Source organism: Mus caroli, chromosome 15 (genome assembly GCF_900094665.2).
Source record: "Mus caroli chromosome 15, CAROLI_EIJ_v1.1, whole genome shotgun sequence".
In the NCBI taxonomy this organism is placed as follows: Eukaryota; Metazoa; Chordata; class Mammalia; order Rodentia; family Muridae; genus Mus; species Mus caroli.
This window is the reverse complement of record NC_034584.1, coordinates 2,987,781-3,003,288: the sequence shown is the minus strand read 5'-3', so window position 1 is coordinate 3,003,288 and position 15,508 is coordinate 2,987,781. Positions and strand designations below refer to the sequence as shown.

At 41.2% G+C, this 15,508-nt stretch overlaps 1 protein-coding gene across 5 annotated transcripts in view; it reads right to left on the bottom strand.

The window, feature by feature from the left end:
* Positions 1-15,508, bottom strand: part of Dab2 (DAB adaptor protein 2) — a 138,149-nt gene that overhangs the window by 20,247 nt on the left and 102,394 nt on the right. For 4 of the 5 annotated variants that reach the window (XM_029469403.1, XM_029469400.1, XM_021183554.2 and 1 more), the window contains exons 2-4: positions 3,232-3,420; positions 1,965-2,104; positions 482-580 (exon numbers count right to left, since the gene is read on the bottom strand). In XM_029469403.1, the coding sequence (XP_029325263.1) occupies positions 482-580; positions 1,965-2,104; positions 3,232-3,322 (330 nt within the window). In that variant the 5' untranslated portion in view covers positions 3,323-3,420. Of the gene's footprint in view, positions 1-481; positions 581-1,964; positions 2,105-3,231; positions 3,421-13,599; positions 13,642-15,508 lie in introns of those variants that run through there. The other variant, XM_029469401.1, reaches the window with a different exon arrangement.

The window sequence follows — 15,508 nt, the reverse complement described above, 5'->3', positions numbered from 1 at the left end:
GAGGGAGGGAGGGAGGGAGGGAGGGAGGAAGGAAGGAAGGAAGGAAGGAAGGAAGGAAGGAAGGAAGGAAGGAAGGAAGGAAGGAAGAAACAACCTAGAACAACAGCTGGTTGGGAAGGACAGGGAAAGAGAGATGAAAAGTCTTCTAGAGGTTTTGAACTAAGCTGCCAAATTCACACATGATCAACACATTAAAATAAGCTAGGTATGAAGATTAACCTAGTGTAGTCTGAGGATCAAAACGACTACTATGCAACAGTAGAAGCATACATATGCTTAGGGTCTCAGTCATGTCTTTCATAGGAAATAAAGTTCAAAATAGGATGCCTTGATGCCTCTGTTTTTATTGTCTATTTTGGAGAAGTAGTACATGGTAGTTTTCTTTTTCATACTTTGAGGAAGAAAAGGAAGTTTCCCACTAGAAATCAACCCCAGTCAGACTCAGGTGGTCACCCACTAGCGAGCAAGTACACATTCTTACCCCAGTTTTCTCATCAATGATTTTTATGCCAGACAAGGAAATGTTGACCCAGATTCTTTGCTTGTGTTGTCCCTGAGAGCGACCAGCGGCTGCCATTCCCTGGTGAGATTGGGAAAATAAGAGAAATGTATTTTAAAGTGTTCTATAATACTTCTGATGACAGAACTTAGAAAGACAAACTGCTTTGCTTTCAGGTTGGATCGCATCTGGGAAAGGCTTAAGCACCTTTCATCAAGGGTAATTGGAAGGTGTAGAAGATATATGTATTTCTTGTAGAGATAGGAATGTAGCTTAGTGAAAGTGTGCTTGCCTAATATGTACACACTCATAAATTTAATATCTCTAACACACCACACACACACACTGAAGCTGGCTCACCTAAGACTTGTACTGTTTAATTAGGTCCACATGGTAGCATAGGACAGAAATTTAAATCCTGAAGCACTGGACCTGGAGAGATGGCTCAGTTGGTAAAGCATTTGTCATACAAGCAAGAGCACTCAAGTTTGATCCCCCAAGAACACACATAGAAAGTTGCTTGCTGTGGTATACACCAGGAATCTCGGTGCTGGGGAGGCAGAGACTGCAGTATCCCCAGACCTTGCTGGGGAGCCAATCTGTAGTAAGCTTCGAGTTCCATGAGCTACTCTGTCTCAAAAAGTAAGGTAAAGGATAATTAAGGCAGGGATTCATTGGCAACCTCTGTCCTTACTCAGGTGCACACATGCACACAAACAAATTCACAAGTGGAGTCCTGTATTTTATCTAAAGACTTTCTCAGTCAATAGGCACTCTGTGACTTCTTTTACAATTTTTATTTAATTTTTATTACTTTGGAATACGTATATGTGTATGGTATACTTGTGTGTGGAGGCTGGGGATGATACTACATATCTCTATTGTTCTCTACTTTCTATAGTGAGGTAGGGTCTCTCATTTGAGCACAAAGATCACTGATTCTCTAGTCTAATCCAGCTTTTCACGGGGATATTGTCTCTGCCTCTTGATACTGGGATCCAGATGGGCTGTCACATTTGTGTAGGTGCTGGCGATCTAAATTCTGGTCTTTACTCTTGAAAGGCAAGAACCTTCTCCATGGTGCACAACATCCTAGTCCCTAGTCTGTGTCTTCCATGCAGAATACTGATCACTCACAACTGCCCACCACTTTTAAAATCATTTCATGGTGGAAAATTTAGGGATGGGGCTTTGCTCATCCAAGTGCTGAGTTTACCAACATGACAAGGTTCTCAGACTCTTGCTATCCTTGATGGGATATTCTTGAGGGATTCTAGAACAGGACTCAAAAAAGGCAGACTAGCCCTGGCTTCTCTGAAAAGAAAACACTGGAGGCTCAATATGTGAAGAGAATCAATGTGAATAGAGAATCGTTTCCAATCACATAGGCATGAGTCAGTGAGCGCTAATAGAATTCCCTCCTTCAGACGCTTGGTTCAGACAGCCAATGATTTCTTCCTCTTACCTTGAGTTTCATCATAGAATCCTGACTCATTTTGTCTCCTCGAGCATCAGGCACATCATCAATACCGATTAGCTTGGCCTTGTATTTTACACCATCACCTTTGAACCTGGCCAACAAGTACTCGTCTGTCTTTTCAGAACCTACAAAGTAAAAAAGAAGTGCACAATACAGCTTATATTTAAATGTCACCCTTAGGTACGATCACATGGGCTCAGTACTCCCCTCCCACCTCCCCAAAATTGAATACTGACTGTAAGTCATGATCATACCACAGTTGATCATACATGGGATTTCCAGTCTTATTCTTTTGAGGAAAATCATGTTTCATAATATCAAGTGTAGCATTGAGAGGGGAAAAAAATAAAAGCAAACAAAAAACACTTCCTCAAGACACAAAATGCATATGAGAAATGCATAAGAATTATTCGTGAACTGGGTATTGAGAATATTCTTCATCAAAGCTTTATTTTGAATGAATTTTAGAAAAATGGCATATTCTGCTTAGTGAAAGAAAAAAAATTAAGCCACCAAACAATTTTCTAATATTCTGAATCACCAAGGAAACAAAAGTGAACTGGCAGTAAATTCTCATGGCTGTGACTGGAAATTATTCCTTCTTTCTATTTACATTTGGCCTCTCAAACAGGCTGTGCAGTCTCATACCTAGAGCTGAAGGACTAGCCAAAGCTAAGAGAAAGGTCATGACATCTTCTCCAGCTTTGGCAGGCTAAGACTTGAATACTATCTATCAGTACTTAAAACCAAAACTATCTAATAAAGTCAAAAATTTGATTTCTTAAAAACGGGGATGCCTGTAAGACAAAGTGGAAAATAAATTATGGAAAGACAATTACACAATAGTTTTGGTTGTACAATTAATCATATGTTTATACAAAATAACTATTACAAAGACATATGATCAAAAAAAAAAAAAAGCCAGGGGTGGTGGTGCACGCCTTTAATCCCAGCACTTGGGAGGCAGAGGCAGGCGGATTTCTGAGTTCGAGGTCAGCCTGGTCTACAGAGTGAGTTCCAGGACAGTCAGGGCTACACAGAGGAAACCCTGTCTCGAAAAACCAAAAAAAAAAAAAGAAAGAACAAAATGTTATGAAATTTTCCTAACTGGACCTGAGTTGGTACAACCAGAGATGCAGAAACAAGTCTACCTGAGGCAAACCAATCACTTGTGCCAAAAAGAAAAAAAGTTAGAAGTTGAGTCTAAGCTCCTGTGGTAGCCAGACATCAGACAAGAGCTGTTTTCCCATACCTTTCTTCTTCTCCTTCTTTGATGGTGCTTTTGGGGCAGCCTGTTGGTCCGGCTGACCATTGGTTGTGCTTGTTTCTACTTCGTTAGACATGACAGGAAGGCAAGCAGAAAATCCAGCAGTAGATAGTCACTGATACCAGGCAATCCCCGACGGGCAGGTCTCAAATGGACAGAACCCACAAAGTACACCTGAGGGTAGAGGAGAGGGATTGTGATGTAAAAATATAACAAACCTAAACTCCGACCACGCATGTCTACAGGGGCCAGTTTGTTGTTGGTATACGCTTGCTAGCTGCACACACTTGCCAACCCTTCCCTGTTAGATGGGAACTTGGAAAGCAGGGTTGTTTGTTCCCTTTGAAGCTCCCAGAGTGGGAAAGGATTGTTTGGTAAACTTTTCATCAAGCGCTTGATTTCTGGTAGCATTTAATGATTACCTAGCTCAGCAACTTGTCTTAGAACTTTGGCATAAGAATCTATAATCAAAGATAGGAATCAGAAACTGGTTAGGTTTCATAGCAAAATAGAAGCATACCTCCTGAGCTTGAGAAGACTGTGGCTGGTGTTTGAGAGTGGATGTTTGGAGTTTCCTTATCCACAAAATTGCTTAGATTAGGCAACTGTGCTCTAGGGGTATAAAGGAGGACTCGCACCTGGCTTGTATCCCCAGTACCCCTCGAAGTAGAAAAGAGCAGAGCTCTTTACTACTTTATTGATAGATCTAAGGATCTATTATTAGGATTCTACATATGACCTCAAGTGCTGTATAAGCACTGTGATTTTAATACCTCCGTGACTGTGTGTTTGGAGGGGACAGTAGTGTTGGGAATCAACCTGATAAGCAACGTTAAGTCAGACTCAGAAAGATAATCATTGCACGCTCTCTCTCATATGTGGATGACATATTAGCAGAATGTGACTTCTTTGGGGAAGAAAGAGAGGGGAAAGCAACAGAAGGAAACATGAGGGGATAAAAGAAAAAATATCAAGTATTTCTCTCTTACGTGGTGTACTGGCTGGTTTTGTGTCAACTTGACACAGCTGGAGTTATCACAGAGAAAGGAGCTTCAGTTGAGGAAATGCCTCCATGAGATCCAACTGTAAGGCTTTTTCTCAATTAGTGATCAAGGGGGAAAGGCCCCTTGTGAGTGGTACCATCTCTGAGCTGGTAGTCTTGGTTCTATAAGAGAGCAGGTTGAGCAAGCCAAAGGAGGCAAGCCAGTAAGTAACATCCCTCCATGGCCTCTGCATCAGCTCCTGCTTCCTGACCTGCTTGAGTTCCAGTCCTGACTTCCTTGGTGATCAACAGCAGTATGGAAGTGTAAGCCGAATAAACCCTTTCCTCCCCAACTTGCTTCTTGGTCATGATGTTTTGTGCAGGAATAGAAACCCTGACTAAGACACATGGGGTCTAGCTTTAAATATATATAGGTCTAGGTCAAATATATCATGCATGTATGGCATGAAAACATAAAGAGGAATAGCTAAAAGAGGAAGGGGTGTAGCTTACAGAAGTTAGGGAGGGGGGAGGTAGTGGGAGAAACTACGAGCAAAGTGTAACGATCTATATGTAAAAAGCTGTCATAATGAAACACATTGTTTCAGATGCTATTTGAAAAATCAGTAATATAAACAAATGACTTCCATTTCTTCCCATCAATATGCTTGTTTATCTGAGAATTTATGGGTGTCTCTTGTACAATTCATGGTGTACATTAATAAATGTCTTTATGGTATTATTCAGCATGAGTGTCTTCCAAACTCATGAGCTTCACAGGCTCTTTATCAGGCCTCCCTGTGTATTACAGTAGAGAAAACCAGCCCATTGCAAAGCATACAGCAGTAAACTAAGGTTCTAAAGGTTCTTCTACCACTTGGCATTCTGCTTCTCCACGATGTAGAGGAGCTTGAAAGGGCGAACATTCTGAAACTATAGACCAAAGGTAAAGAAGAGACTCTATTTGGTTTAGAAGCTTACTGTAACACTATCTTTGGTTTGGGACACTCCCTTACTGCAGAAGCCTTCTTCATCCTGTACTATGTCCCCTGTGTGTGGCAACACTATGGACCAAACCTACCACACGGGGAATACCTGCTGTTTTGTAGTCATGGAAGATTAAAAAAAAAAAGTCTTGAATTTTTCTTGTTAACTCTTAAAAATTCCTCAACACCCCAGGATTCAGCTTCCCAAGGCAGAGAGATTGCACTGCCTTCAGCAACAGAATCGGCTTCTATCCTACACAGAATGGTTCAGAGTCATAATCCCGCTGACATACCACTGATGAATCTTATCTTAGAAACCACATTCTTGTTACAAAAGGTATTTTATTGTATACATGTGATGGTCCATAAGTGTCTGTCTAAGACATAGTTCCCTGAGTCTTAGGTTGTCCTGAATTTGGGAAGGGATTGAAATCCAATGACTCACGCCCTTACTGTAAAAAGTAAGGAGAGGTCTGAGGGACAGACTCACAAAGCAGGTGGGAACAAGAAGGGCTGGATTTGATGTGTCTGCCATCCAAGGAAAGCCAAGTCACAGCTAATGCCCACCTGAAGCTAGGCGCACAAACTCAGAATGGGCTCTACCTCCAAGCTCCCATAAGCACCCAAGTGTATCATGTCCTGATTTTGGACTTCTTGCCTTCAGAAGGACTGTGGCAGTCACTTTCTCCTGCATTAAGCCACCCACCCAGTTTTAATAATTTGATGAAGCAACCAGAGTAGTGCATATGCCACCTATATTTTGTGTGCTTTCATTGGTCTCTGAGATTCTTGGGGACATGAGAAATGATTCTTTTAGTTATATCTATGACCTTCAAATCTCAAAGGTCTTTTCTTCATCTCTGAGGATTTATTACAATCAAAGCAGGGGTGAAGCTAAGTTCCTCTTCTAAGGAGCACCAGTGTTCATTCTCCCACATGGCCCCCTTCTTTCCCCCCAACCTTGCTCAGACATCATCTTATAAATAAAAAAAATACTTTAGTGCAACCTGATCATTTTAGGATTATTTTCTTGTGATTCTTTCAAGAATAAGCTTGTAAAAGGAAAAGATTGCTACTTTGTGTGTTTTTCCCATTTTCTACCACCCTCAAAGGCCTGTTTGTCTCAACTCTCCTTTCACTTTGCTGATGGTCTCCTGACACACCCAGTTACTTTGCTTTCCATCCATTTGAGTAGTCCTACCCTATGCATCACATGTCTATGCCTTTCTTGAAGCTTTGCATCCTGGCTTGTGTTTACAGGATTCCATTGCCATTTTTTTTTATTTTTTATTTTCACTAAATGACACATTTTCTAAATTAAAAAAAAGGGGGGGGGAGTGGGGCTGGTGAGATGGCTCAGTGGTTAAGAGCACTGACTGCTCTTTCTAAGGTCCTGAACTCAAATCTGAGCAATCACATGGTGGCTCACAACCACCCGTAATGAGATCTGACACCTTCTTCTGGTGCATCTGAAGACAGCTACAGTGTATTTACATATAATAATAAATAAATCTTAAAGAAAATGAATTTTAAAAAAAAGGTTGGAAAATCTCCTGTGGGAGCCCCCTTTCTATTTAAGCAAAGATTTGCTATTTTTGCATCCTATATAACACTCTTGAATATTTTACTCCTGATCATCTTCATCCCCTACTCTTTCACATGTGGATGCAAGCTCCAAGCTCACTGTTTCTTTGTGACTGACCTTTGCTTTTTGTCCTTACATTTTCCCTTGTCTGTCAAATCCTCAGGACCAGAATCTCCTTGAAAGGGGAAGATTCATCTGGCATGTGGGAGCCAGTCATGTGGATGGCAACCTGGACTGTTGGAGCAGTGTAAATATATCAGTTTTTAAATATGTGTATCTGTATTTAATATATTTTTAATTTCCTAGGCCAAGAACATGAGCCCTAAGGATGTTCTCCAGAATAGACTGCATATTATTCTGTTTATGGGAGGCACCTGCAGCACCTGTGGGTTATCCTTTCCAATCTGTCTTGCTCAGGTTAGCATGATGTTGACTTCAACAGTGATCATGTGGATAGCCAAAGTAAGAGAGATCCAAACTAGGTAGGATTATAGGCTGAGAAACTGTCACAGATATCAGAGTTTATTGCCCATCTCAGAAGCCCACTGCCACATCCTCCAACAGGATATTATTTCTGACAAGGAAAGACTTACCTAATGTAATATTGTTTTTTAAAGACTTAGCTTATTCAATTTAGCAATTTTGACTCCAGCGTTTTACTATTTTAAAGAAATCTGAGAAGTTCCACAAACCACTCTGATAGACCTAAGAGGGAGCAGTTGGTGGCTTGGCATGTGGGTTTAGTCATAACATACAAGTCATACCAGGATATAACTCAAGGCCAGTGTCCATATCAAGGGTTGGCTTCCTGGGTCAAATTAGAAAGGGCAGAAGCTGAGTAGAGTTACTTGGCTGTGTGTTTTTATAAACAATTCCTGTGCTTCAGACACCAAAGACAACTCTTTGTGTAGAGGAAACACCAAAAATTAACCCTCCACACTCCAGGAAAGTCCTCCACTGATTCATTGTCTTTGCTCCCTTGTCCTTTTTACTGTAGTATTTTGAGTCAAAGTTTCACTAAGTCTCTCAGGCTGGCTTCAAGCTTGCTGTGGGCTTTGAAACTGTCACATCCAGCTTCAGCTACACAAGTGTTGAGTGGCTTGTGCCACTGCGCTTAGATAAGGCACAACTTTGATGACATTGTTATTGTTCTAAAGGTGTTTGGCTTCCTTTGATCGATCATATACCCTTTACTGTGTAGGGATAAATAGTTATAGTACCCGAAGAGAAAAATAGGGAGGAAAAACTTTGTTATGGACTTCTGAAAGAAAATGGATTTATATAGTCTTTCATTTGCTGTATGATTCTATGGTTCTTATATTTAAAGAAGGAAGAAATTATCTAGGAACTACACATAGTGGTCAGTAAAAGAAAAGGATTACAGGTGCATTCCCCAGGATATATACAAGGGTCATCTCTAAGTAGAGGGTCTCCCCCCCCCCACCCCCCAATTTTCTAGAACAGGACGTTTCCTTCGTTAGAAGATACAAAAGAGAAATAAGAGCACATATCTGCAGGAAAAAAATTTGAAGAATTCGAAAGTTAGTCTCTATCCCGGGCTCCTTAAAGGTAAGAATGAAGCTTTGCAAGTCAGTAAGATTAGCTTCCACTCGAGTGAAGGCATATAAGTTAGGTTTTTGGATTCCAGACAGAGCTCCCTGAAGTAACGTGAAAATGGCTCCCTTGCAGCACTGGAGTCGGATGATTTTGGAGCTTGCAACATCTTTCTTGGTTTCTGAGAAGCTCAAAGAGACGCACAACGGAAGGATGCATGAGTCATCTTTGAATGACTATGTCATCTGCACTAATAAAAAAGTCAGCTATAGCTTGTTTTGTCCTTAAACTGACTCATAGCATTTTGCAACCTGGAGAAGCCAGCACAGTGGACAATTATTAGACTAGGCTTTATAAGGGGAAAAAAAACCCTAACTGACACCTTAAAATTGTTTGCTTTTCCTTCAAAAAACAAAACCCTAACTGACACCTTAAAATTGTTTGCTTTTCCTTCCCATCAGAAGGACTTGAACTGGTGTCTCAGTGGTACTCCTTAATGTCTGGAAGGTTCTGAAGCGACATCATGACACAATTTTACAGGTCCTCTGACCTGTACCTCTAACCTACCTCTTACTCCAATTATACAGAACAGTCAGGGATTTGCTCAGTCTCAAGATGCTAGAATAACTTTGAGTTAAGGACTTGACAGTAGCCCCTTTCCACACGTAGAATCGTATTTCAAAGTTTAAGGTAATATGGTATAAACATCTAATATAGTCAGCCATCCCTATTCAAATGTTCTACATCTGTGAGTTCAAAAAAAAAATGCTGATCAAAAATAGCCAGAAGAAAATCACCTGTACTGAACATATACAGACATTTTAAAAAATTACTTTTCCCTAAATATAATAGTATAAAACTATTTGCCTAACAAACATTTGCATTATTAATAGAGATGATTTGAGATACACTAAAGAAACATAGCAGATGGCTTGAAGCAAACCATGTATGTAGGGTTTTGAACATCAAAGAATGTTTAGAATTGTGGGGGAGGGGGAGGATCCTCAAATCAACCCATTGTGAACATCAGGGCACGGCCATATACCAAGATCCTAAAACCTTTATCCTGAAAACCATATAAAAAGTGCTTCTATTTTAGGAATAATAAATGCACTGAACAACACAGAACATAACCTCGATAAGCTGTTGAGGTCAGAACTGAATTTGTTTTTCTCCTTCCAATGTGGTTTTCTCTTGTCATTTGCTGTTCCCAAGTCCCCATCCTTTAACCTCTATTTTCAAAAGTTCACAATTGCAAGGACTTTTTAACATATCAGTTGCAGTCCTCACAGAGAACTCCATGGAGTAAAGCTGGTGTACAGGAGACTTAAGAAAGCAGTTCAAGCATCTTTGCTTTGAGTGCCCAGCACTTAGACAGGGACCGTGCTTCCCTGTGCGTGATCAGCTGGAGGACAGGACAGGGCATGTGAAATATTAACCTGTAAGCCAGACCTCAGGACCAGTGGCCGCAAATACCTGCTCCACTGTCTTTGAAGTAACCTCTGAGAAAACACATTGTGATGGGGCTCTAAAGTCTCACACTTGTTGGCTTCCTGCCTAACTGCTTCTGTCTTTATGATTCTACTGTGACAGTCTATTCTGCAAGGGTCAGTTGAGCAGACAGTAAGATTTTTGTGGATCAGAAAGATGGATCAGCGAAAGGTGGTTACTCAGAAAACCTGATGACCTAAATCCAATAGATGGAACCCATAGAAAAATAGAAGGGGGAAATGATTCCATGGAGTTGATCATTGATGCCACACACTGTTTGACACACATGCAACCACACCACACACACACACACACACACACGCACACGCACACACACGCACACACACACACACACACTAACAAAAGAAGATTATTGCATCTTGCTGATTTGGGTAACTAGACTATGTTAATGTACACTCAAAAAGAATCCTGGTAAGACATTCTTGTAGATATTGACTACTGTATCATACCTGAGTGATATACACTAGGCATTTCTGTACAGGTTATAAGTTGGCAGTGAGCATACAATGGGAGAGCTAATGGTACAAGACAAAGTCAGAATATAAAGCACTGAACTTAAGAGGCTTTTTCCGATATTTAGAAGCAAGTCAAACTAAAGAGTTCCCCAGACAGTCATAGAGGAAAGAGGACATTTCAGGTGAGAGTTTAACATTCAAAGTCTCATCTTCCCAGGAATCTGTATTTTTTAAACCGAGGCAGAAGGATGACTGAGTTTGGGATCATCCTGGGCTACATGATGAATACCAGAACAGTCAGAGGTATATAGGACTCTATAAAAACTAGTAAATAAAATTAAAAAACAAAACAAAACAAAAAAGAAAGAAAAGAAAACCAGCCAATGTTTAACAAATGCTGTTAATGGTTAAGTACAGCCTGGTGTCCAAATGCTATGCGTTATATTGCACGGTAGTCAACATGGGTTTCCCACAGCAGGTGTTTCAATGGTCAGTAACATAAAACACAGACAGAAGCACTTTAGTTGGGTGAAAGGGTGAGAGGGTAAGCCCAAGTGCCAGCTAGCCACCTAGTGCCTCACTCGGGGTGTCCTCGTGGGATACAGGGACAGGAGTTATCCTGAGTTATTCCCACTTGGCTGGTTTCTCTTTTCTTCTTTCTTTTTAATCATTAGGAACCCGGGGGCAGAGGAAACGTAAGCATTGAAAGCTGTCTGGGATGCAGCCACTAAAATTCCATTTCCAAGACACGATTGCACTATTCCTAGAGAGGATGTACGTCTGTTTTTAAATTTGTTTTTTTAAAGTAGACTATGCAAAGCTCATTACATGGAAGCTCTACCAAGAAAGTCTTCTGGGACTAGAGGTGTAATGTAGCTTAGCCAGAGAATGCTGCTAGTGTCCACCCCAGGGTCCACCCCCTGCACCACTAAACCAACCAAACCGAACCAAACCAAACCAAACCAGACCAGACCAGACCAGACCAGACCAGACCAATTCATTTAGTAGGCATAGCAAGAAAAAAGGAAAAAAACAACTTAGTTAAGTGTTTTATAGTCTTCTCTGAACCAAAGCAGGAAAAGGGTGAGAGTTTTGCACCATCTCATTCTACACTGTCACTGGAGTCTTTCCCATTCCCCCACCCCCACCCCCGCCCAAGTAGCAGAAATCATATTTGGTCAAATTGGCTTTTGGATCTGGCTGTTTTGACTAGGTCTGAGACACATCTCACAGATCAAAGACTTTAAATTTAGTTCTTAGTTCAGTACACTCTCTACTATGTAGTACCTTTTGTCTTCTCTCTCTCTCTCTCTCTCTCTCTCTCTCTCTCTCTCTCTCTCTCTCTCCATGATAAAAAGTCCTCCAACTTTTCAAATTGGTAACCTTTAATGTTTTTGACTCATTTCAACTTTTTCTGACTTTGTGCCCACCCCGAACCTTTTTCATTTTAAAAACAATTCTGTATTAGTGACATCTCCTGTAGGAGCTGAAGGAAGTAATCATCAGAATTGGTGTTGGGGGTGTTAACTTTTAAAGGAGCTCTGTGTACCCATATTACAGCCCATTCTCTAGACTAGGCACTCCACCCAGCTCACCTGGAGTGTCTGAAACATATTCTCAGCTTAGACCAAACTCTCAAGTTTATGGTTAGTTTTCTGGTGTAATTTTTGTTGATTGTTCAGTACCCTGGTTGTTGTTTTGCACACTCAACCTCTTGTCTGCATTAGCAGGGAAAAACCAGAACAAGTAGTTTTGCTAACTACTTTGGGAAACCTGGATACAGATAATGCAACTATATGAATAAAAAAACCTAGCAAGAAGGAATGCTCTACAGACTGAGATTCTAGGAAAGAAAGCGGGGGTGGGCCATCCCTCTGGCTTGTGGACATGAGGCTTAAGTTCGATGTTAGAAAGTAGATCTACAGCCAGGTGCCTGTTATCCTAGCACTTGGCCAGTTGAGATAGATGACTTTGAGTTTAAAGTCAACCTGAGCTATATAAGACCTTGTCTCAACAAAACAAAACAAAACAAAACAAAAAAGGCAAAAACTGAAATGCCCAACATGCATGCATCTTGGCTTCGCTGTGGAAGCCAACCTTCTTCCTCCCACAAGTATGACCTCCTGTAGCTTAGGTGAAACAGGAAAACCAGAATCTAGCCTTGTCCTGTAATTCAATTCTACAAAGAGAAGGAAGTGGCATTGGGATTTTGGCTTATGGGAATCAGAGCTTCAGAAATCACCTTTGGCTGTGCGTCATGTTGTTAGCGCTGATTGTTTGGGCTCAGTTCTCTCATGGTTGCCCCTACACCCAGGCTGTGGGCTACGTACCCTGCATATTTCAAGTGGTTCGGTCTAGTGAATAGTATGCTGTACCAGAGCTCTGCATTTAGGATTCTTGGGCACAGATTTCCTTTGCAAGGCAGTATTTATTTTCCTGTATGCTTTTGTTCCCCTTTGCACTGTATATAGGCTGGAAGAGAGCTCAATATGGTACCCACTGTATCTTGAAGCTCAGGGGCATAGTACTGAGACCCATCTTAAGCTATGTCATTCCTTATTAGCACTTGTCTTCCATTTAGACATATGCAAACCCACTCATGGGACAAGCCCCGAGTGGTTTTTTTCAAATTCTGAGGAAAGGACTATAAGAAAGAATTCTATGATTCTGAGAGAAAGGAGAACATGGCTTTCCGGGGAGGTGTGAACTTGCTTGACACAGACTACTCTTCCTTGCATACTGTGAACTTTGCAGCTCAAAGGTGACTGGGAACTTGAAGAGCAAGTTTGTCCCTTGAGCCAGAGCATTTCTGGGAAGAAGCCAATGGATTAAAGTCCTTTGACTCAGGCAGGGGATAGGGAAGGAAGAGTTCCTTTGGAGAGGATAGGGAACAGTGAAGAGATGGCTCAAATGTCAGGCTTCCTGCTCTCTAACCCCTGTGAAATGAGACTTTAGTACTTTGGGCCTCTAATATAGTCTCTAGTGTGTAAGAAGCACAATGTGAATGCTTTTTGACCAGAGAGTCCATGGGAACGTGTCAGGATGCCCCTGAGTCCTCCTTCTCCACCCTGTGAAGCTGTTGCTGGACCACTCACAACAAAGCTACCTCTGTCACTTGAATGCTTTCTTCAGGGAGCACAATCTTAACCATGCCACTTATCATTGGTAGCTGGGATAGAATTCAAAACACTAGGCCACAGCAACTGCAGCGGAAGTGGGTACCAACCAGATTTGAAAAGGAGATTTCTAAAATTATTTGCCAGGTGTCCTGTCTCTCACCTGTTAGTCTCAGCACTCGGGAGGCGGGATAGCCAAGGCGACACAGAGAAATCCTGTCTCAAAAACGAAAACAACCAATCAACCAAACAACAAACAAATAAACAAACCCCCTCAGAAAAGTAGGATGAGTGAGTTAAATAAACCAACTTTAGAAATATTGATTTAGATAGAACAAGTCTATTTCATGGGAGACTGAGACAGGGGTTTTGAGTTTGAAGCCAGCCTGGGCTAAAAAGTGAAACTCCATATCAAGGTAGAGCAACAACAAAAACAACAACAACAACAACAACAACAACAACAAACTTTAACAGAAAAACTCTGTCTTCTGTTATCAGATGGTGATGCTACATTTCTTCCCTGTCGTCCTCATCCTGAAATCTAACAGAAAGTTTTCTAAAGACTGAACAACTTACATGAAGAGTTTTAATGTCTGCATACTTTTAAAAAATGTGACTACTGACATGCACATTACTGGAATCTATCACAGGGCTTTGGGGCAGTGATTTGAACAGAAGTTTCATGGGTCAGATACAACACCATATCGAACATATAAAGCACACTTTACATTTGGCATGTAAACTTAACACAGATATTATGTTTGAACTTTGCAAGATGGCTCTTTACAAAAGAGACGACTACAGAAAACCACAACCAATCAAAGTGCAGGGTTGTGGAGCTCAGTCCCTACAGATACATCTACAAAACACTCCAACATCTAAGGCTCAGGAAACACTGGGGAAGAGGGGGCAGAAAGATTATAAGAGTTGAAAAAAAAAATCAAGGAGATTGTGTCTCCTAGTCACATCAGAAGCTATACGTATAAAGTGTCAGGAACATGACAGTCAAACTTGAGCTGAACAAAAAGGCTACCAATAAACATGTCAAACGTCAGGGGCTTGGGGGCAGCCCATGAGGCCTCAGTCCTACACAAAGAACGACAGGGAACAAGTAAAACTGGGAGCTGGAGAAGTAGTGTTCCCCAGTGAGGAGCACAAAACTTGTTGTCTCGTGCCAAATGATCAGCCCCCAAACATACACATTAAGTAACATTATGCCGACTCAACGGAATATAATACGTGCACAGACACAATAACAGTTGATGAAGACAGCATAAATATGAAGGTGAGTGGACTAGGTATATGGGAAGAAAGGAGGGAAATTCAATTACAATTTCAAAACTTCAGCAAAATAAAGCTGAAGAGTCAGATGAGGAGAAAAGACCCAGCCACATCACCATTGGATTTCTGGGAAAAAGCAGGAATAGAACTGCTACAGTCCTCTCACACACACCAAGCATTTCTTGTTCAATGACTCTCCTTCTTTAAGATAGGTGGGATGCTCTTATCAAAGCTAGTTTTCCTAGCTCTCAGCTAATTTTTAAATAAAATCATATTTTAAAAAAATCATAGCACTTTGCTTTCAGGGCTAGCCAAGATGTATCTGTCTGTTCCCACCGGAAATAACCCCAAAGAAAGTGTTGCCCATCTGTGTGGACCTAAAGACACAATCAATACTCAACGCTCTGGTTGTTCTCCTAGGGTGTGTACACAATCCTAGGAAACACATTTCACTCTCTATTCAAGTACCATTAGTCACCTTAAAACTCTACACAATGTTCCGAGTTAAAGAAAGCATGCTATTTATAAGGATGTGTATTTGAAACTTTAGGTTATAAATGCAGAGTCGCACACCCCAACAGAATTATGATCTTGTAACCACACCAGGGTGCTTTAAAAGAGGAAAAATAACCTTAAGCTTTTCCTCTTCCACAAACCAGTGCAAGAAATACTGCCTGCTATTTGGTTTCTTTGTGGCTGAATGATATAAACCCCAAGGAGATTTCCCTTCCCCGGCAGAGCCCTGCCTTCACAGAATCCAGAAAGCCAATGCTTGAGTGTGGCCCCCACCT